This window comes from Grammomys surdaster, unplaced genomic scaffold (assembly GCF_004785775.1).
Source record: "Grammomys surdaster isolate TR1022 unplaced genomic scaffold, NIH_TR_1.0 343, whole genome shotgun sequence".
Classification (NCBI taxonomy): Eukaryota; Metazoa; Chordata; class Mammalia; order Rodentia; family Muridae; genus Grammomys; species Grammomys surdaster.
The window spans coordinates 1,242,576-1,249,091 of record NW_021604762.1 but is presented as its reverse complement, the minus strand read 5'-3'; the positions used below and the strand labels follow the sequence as shown (position 1 = coordinate 1,249,091).

The following is a 6,516-nucleotide window of genomic DNA, read 5'->3' as shown; positions in this document are numbered from 1 at the left end:
GAGAGAGAGAGAGAGAGATTTGACAAAAGGAGTATTTCCATCTTACATTTTGCAGACCTGTTGGTGTCATCTGGCTTAGTAGAAAGACAGCTGAACCCTCAGATCATTTATAGTGCATACTACACACCCACTGATTCAAAACTACCCTCACATTCCTAAGAACATGGAGAACTTAGGAACACCTTTGAATTATGAGAAGAATTGGTTGAACCTTGAGTTCTCCCACCCAGAAGTGTCTCTGAGATACCCAGGGCTTATAGACCACATCTAAGAACAGCTGGTCCTGAAGACAGGAATAGAAGTAGTGGAGCGAGTTCCCAGATCCCCAAGGATTTGACTCCACGTCTCCACTGATTTCAGACATCTGTAGAGCGGGGGCACTCATGAAGATCAGCATCCAGAGGATGAGCTGCCCTTCCTGCCCCAGGTAGACTGAATGCCCAGTGTGCCTTTCTCAGCACAGGTTGTCACAGACCCAACCTGCAGACAGTTTGAGCACACATCTGTGGGGTCCAGGAGCCAGAAGAACCACCCCATGGACATTGAAAGGACTCCTATGATTGTACATTGTGTTACAGAATATGCAGGGGTAGGAGTGGGGGACACGTTCACTGGAGGCCTATTAGAGACACACTCTATCAGGGCACTTGATATCAGATCAGACAATGCTCTGACACCAGCGTTTGCTGTCTGTATTGCTCTCAGCGGTGTCAAGCGGCAGTTAATTTCTGCCTGGGTGATATGCATCACGGATTTCACAATGTGTCTAGGCGTAAATGGTAATTTTTTTTTTTTTTTTTACAAAGTACTCAGCAGTCAATTTTAAATAAAGATAGTATCTCGGGAAAGTTGTGCATGGTAATAGTTCTATAACCTTCCCCAGCCACTTCAAAGAAATGAAATATTGATTATTTTTGCAAGAATCTTAGCATAACTCTGCTCTTTTCTTTCTAAGAACCTCGATAAACACTACTTACTCTGTTATCAGATATCTAAAGCTGGGCCCTTCAGGAGGAGGGCTTGAGAGTACAGGGACAATAAAAAGGCATTAATTAAAAACACTAACACTTTAAAACAGCAGGAGCATAAAATTGCTCAAGAAGAAAATAATGCCCTTCTCCCCAGCTTCTCCAAATAGAACAGTCTAAAAGGCTGTTTCATGTTCTGGATCTCAATAGTGTGTGTGTGTGTGTGTGTGTGTGTGTGTGTGTGTGTGTGTGTGTGAAGGAGGCATGCTTGTGACTTGAAAGGATAGTCCACCAAGGTCAAGTGGAAGGACACTTTCTCACTTGCTCCCGTCCCCCTCCCTTTGGATATGACTACAAAGTCTCAGCACATGGAAGGAGAAATGCCTGTCTCCCGACAGCCACCCTACACCAAGGTACGCATTTTGCATGTGGAGGCAGAAGCCCATCCGCACGCAGTGAGAACACCAAGCCTTTGCCTCTCTACAGAAAACAAGTATCGTTTTCTACCATCCTACATATGAGTAAACTGTACCAGAGGCTTAGGCACGGCTTCCCCAAGACCACACAACAAGTTGGTGCCAGAGAGCCAGAGAGTGCTTCCAAACCTGGTGCTTGCAAGGATACATTGGCATGCATATTGTCTTGCAGCTGAATCAGGCATGCAGACTTCAGTGCCCTAGAGTTGTTATTGACTCCCCTTCTGTCTCCCCATGCTAGACACACGCTTGTTTTGTAAAAAGGATGATGTTTCTATCCTCCTGGTTGGGGGCTCTGGTGATCAGGAACATTCCTTTGAGGTATCCCCAGGAAGGTCAACCACTAGCTTTGACTCTGTGTATATGCCGAACCCCCAGGTGAGACTGCTTCTCTAGTGTCAACATATTGGAGTCCTATATACATGCCAGAAGGCTCCAGACTTTCTCCCCTACATGCGATGCTTCTCATCATTGCCTGACCTGAACTGGTAAGGCAGGAGCATTGTGCGAGTCCCACGGGGTGCTTGGCTCAGGCTGCCTAGTGGCTGGCAGGACAGCAGGTAGGCAGTCTGTCTTAACAGTTCCAGAAAGAGACAGAACCACAGCCACAGAGTGACAGCCTGTAAATTAGCAGGTTCCTGGCCTCAGCTACATGCAGACAATGGAACCCGGGTGGGGCTGACAGATATAGCATTTTAAATCAAACTTTCATGCCACCATGTCAGCCTTCTTGGGGTAGCATGTCTCTTCCCCTCTCTTCCAGCCCCTGGAACACAGAGAACAAAAAAGATCAGGGCATGGGTGAAGTACAACCTATGTATGCTTCCTGCTTCCCAAGGTCCCGGGAGACAAATGAAGAGGCAGCTGTGGGCTAAAGATCACTGTGTGCCTGGAACACCTGCAGGAAGAACCCTGTGACAGTGGCTCAAAGACCCAATGGGCTTCTTGATCCTGAAATATATGAATATGCTCTACCCTGACCACACTCTATTCCTCCCACCCTGATGTTGCTCGTATTCAAATACAAGCTTGTCTCCTGGTTTGACACCCATGTGCAGAGTAAGCCAAGAGCATATTGTCATAGGCAGAATGTCACAGGGCTGTATGTACAGGTGGGAGTCAGAGCTCTTGTCCTGCTCTGGAAGTAACTAAGAGCTCTCTAGCCAAAGCCCAATTCTCTGAGCCTTGGTACCAAAACTGTATGATGTATGGTCCCTAGAGCCCCTTCTGGGTGCAACCTTCTATAAAGCAGCATCATAGAGACAGCTCTCGGTTATCCCACTGAGCGTGTTCATGGGAGTTGTGCACAGTTTTCTATTTCACCCAGTACTAGTACCTCTGGGCCCCAGGGAGCTTGGCACGGTTATGATTTCCAGTTTACAAAGGAAAAACTCAGACTCAGTGGTTGATTCACATGCAGCAAGGCACACCGATGGCAAGAGAAAGAACCAAGATTTCAACCCTGTCAGCCACACCCCAGCCTCCCCCAGTGATCCTGAGGCCAGCCTGCCAGCAGCCAGCCCTGTGTGGCTTTCAGAGTTAGTCCTGCCTACCTAGGCTTGTTCCAGGCTTGTCATAATCGCACCCCATTTCCCAAAGCATACCCAATCAGAGTTGGAGTTCTGTGAGGGTCCCTTCCCCTTTCACAACCCTTAGCCAGGGCACTCAGGGGTAGGGAAGCTCTAGTCTAACCAAAAACTGGGTGAGACTGCGCAAAGCCACTTCTATTTGATTCCATTCAGGAAAGGAATGGCAGCTGTGCCGAGCAGGGAGGGTTTTTTTTCCCTTGCTGTTACTGTTGTTTTTAATTCAAGCAACTAAGCTTAGCTCTTTATTAAGCAAGATGTGCTTTAGAAAAGGAAAACAAAATAAAGACTCAGACCCCTCAGGCTCAGTTCAGAGCCACATGATTCTAAGCATAGAGGAGAAAGCAGGAATCAGCCTGCTGTGGAAGTGCCAGGAGCTGATTCCCACCATGCCTAACCAGACCAGGCACGCAGAAATGACAATCAAGCCTGCCAAGTGTGGTACGGAAAGGCAGAGGCCTGGTACCCAGGCCAAACCCTTGGCTAGATGTAAGAGGGATGTGGAGGGGAGGGATCGGCAGAGCAAGATACAGAGAAGGAGCCAGAAGGAGCAGTGAGGAGTGTCTGACCGGTCCTTGTGCTTTCTCTTGGCAGCAGCAGCAGCAGCAATGAGGAGAGCCCTAAGCAAGAACTCCCACCTTGGAACAACTCCCGTGTCCCAGAATTGCAGGGTAGTAACACCAAGTGGACATCTCCTTTGGAGCTCTGTGTGCTGGGCCATGGGCTGCAGCCAGAAGCCCGAATGACCCGCAGCCAAGACAGATCCCAGCCAGAGTCACAGCCCCAGCACAAGGACGTATCGTGACAGGTAGCCAGTTGGGTCACACCGATGCCAGTCACCCTAGAACATATGAAGTACTAGTGACATGTTCACACTGCACCATGGGTGGTAGGCAAATCAACTCACACTGACGTTGTCTTGGAAAGACCTCAAAGACACCCCACCAAAGGGTCTCCAAAATCGTAAGCAACAACTGGATTCACCTCCAGATCCTGCTCTGCCTTGGGTTTAAATGTCAGTGAAAACTTTAGATCCCACACCGATACCCTTTATCTTTTCAAGTGCTGGCCTTAATTAGAGGGATAATATATTCATGCTTAGAGGGCCATGCGTCTTACAAGGTGACTGGTGGAAATCATGCGACATCTAAACCACAACACTGTGTGAAATAGTGTCTTCCAGTTTTACAGATAAGAAAACCAAATGTGTTGGCAGAGGGGCCCCCATGAGTCATTCTGGGGTTCAGACAGATGTGAGAATGGAGCAAAACCGGGTACAGATGTGGGTGGCCTTAGACTCTGTGTTCTTCATTATGTTCCATTGCCTTTGAACACTCCATCATTGTACCTGCCTATGGCATAAGAATTAAGAGAATAAAGAGAAGCCTTTTTAATTTAAGGTGAAAATGGTATGATGGTTAGTGTTTGGTCATGTCTGTGACACATTTTCTTTTTCTTTTTTTGGGGGGTGGGCACACACAAGGATTTTGTGATGGATTTTCTAGGTTGAGTTTGCTGAGGGAGGAAGACCTATCCCACTGTAAGTGGTACCATTCCATGGAGGGGGAGGGTCCTGAAGTGCAGAAAGAGGAAGGCAACTGGCTACCAGCATTCATTTCCTCCTGCTTCCTGGAGGAAGATCCAGTGTGACCAGCAACCTCCAACTCCTGCCACAGCCATGATGGACTATGTCCCCCAACCTGTGAACCAAAATAAACCCTTCCTCCCTTACGCTGATTTTGTTAGGATATTGTGTCCCATCAAGGAGAAGAGTAACTAAGACAAGTGGTAACACAACATTGAAGTCTCAATTAAAAGCTTTATTTAGAAGTGAATTGTTCCTGGCATGGAAAAATGAGAGGGGTTAGAACATCTAGCCCCTCCAACCCACCCCTGCCCCTGCTCCCCATGCCAATGCTACAAACGTAAAACTTCCAGCTCCTGCTTGCAGCCTCTCCTCCCTCTGCCTCAGAGTGTATCAAATTCTCCAGCTGAGCTAAGCACTCACATGCTTTTTGGTCTGAGTGAACACAACCAAGCCTCCAAAGCAAGAGGCCTGTCCTTTGCACCAGGTGGGGGCTGACGCTGCAGAGGCAGGAAGGGTATGATGTAGGCTTTCATGCCTGGCTACCTGAAGCTTCTTGCCAAGTTTATTCCTAGGTCATCTGCAGAGAAGTTCTGCTGGAGCTAGAAGCAAAGCAAAGAAGCCCTGTTCATGCCCCAAGCCCTGCTTCTGCCAAACAGCTAGATACTTGCTTGCAGATCCTGGAATTTTTCCATCAGGAGCTGTAGAGTACTTTCTATTTAGAAAAGAATTTGCTGTAATTGGGTGATTCAGTGCCTGCTCAGTGGGTTGTCAAAAGACAAGAATTCTCACCCACGGGTACAGCTAAGCAAGCCAAACTTACCAGATCTGCTGCAAAGCTGATGTTTCAAGTTGAGAAAATTATAGACCTCAAATCTTTGTTGTTGTTGTTATTGTTGCTGCTGTTGCTGTTGTTGTTGTTGTTGTTGCTGTTGTTAATGACCTCGAGCACAGGTTCTACTGGGTCCTGGAGTTTCCAGCTATCCCCTGTTCTTCTCTCCCCAGGTCAGACTTGTGACTCTGACTACATGAATCTCATGTGAATTTATCATGTTATCAAAATGAGAGTGACAGGGCTTAAATCTTCAATGACACCAGAATCGCCATTGTTTAAACAAATGACCAAGAGGTGCCATGCTTGCCCCTGATTGGCAGGCTCATGTTTGTCAGTGGTGCTGTGTTGACTTCAGAGCAATACCTGAGCCATGGGTGTAGTTCTGGGATGGAGTCGAAAACACACTGCCTTCAATCTGGGTACCACCCAAAATGGTTGGCAAGCAGCTTGGGGAATAAGCAGGTAGGACTGGGCAAGCCCAGCACATCAGGGCAAGCCTAGCACATTAGGGCAAGCAGAAGCAAGCCATGCAAGTCGCCTTTGACAGCTTACCCAATGCACTGGCTTCAGGGACCACTGATTGGCAAATAGCTCATGACCGGTTTTAAGAGCTAGAACATCAGTTCTCAATCTATGAGTCCCAACCCCTTTGGAAGGGTCATATGTCAGATATCTTGCATATCAGATATTTACATTATGACTCATAAAAGTAGCAAAATTATAGTTACAAAGTAGCAATGAAATAATTTTCTGGTTGTGGGTCACCATAACCTGAGGAACTGTATTAAAGGGTCACAGCGTTAGGAAGGCTGAGAACCACAGGTTTAGAAGTAGATTCCTGAGGTTCTAATGAAACAAGGCAGAGCCCCAGATGTTGGGATTACACAGACACAGAGTAGATGAAATTGAAGTGTAGGGGACCCTGTCGGCAGAGAAATGATCCAGGTGAGGTAAGAAGGAAACTCAGTTCAGCTCAAATTAGTTAGCCAGTGCTGAGTCAAACTTCTGGAGTCTGATGCCAAGTGGTTTAAGTTTTTACAGTAAAACTTTGGAAAAAAGAAAGTTT

General features: G+C 47.2%; 1 protein-coding gene across 1 annotated transcript in view; it reads left to right on the top strand.

The window, feature by feature from the left end:
• The window catches only part of Pcare (photoreceptor cilium actin regulator), an 8,224-nt gene extending 4,389 nt beyond the window's left edge, over window positions 1–3,835 (top strand). The window contains exons 2-3 of the mRNA XM_028778957.1: window positions 2,002–2,004; window positions 3,625–3,835. Coding sequence (XP_028634790.1) covers window positions 2,002–2,004; window positions 3,625–3,835 — 214 coding nt within the window. The remainder of the gene's footprint in view (window positions 1–2,001; window positions 2,005–3,624) is intronic.
• Window positions 3,836–6,516: the final 2,681 nt, after the last annotated feature.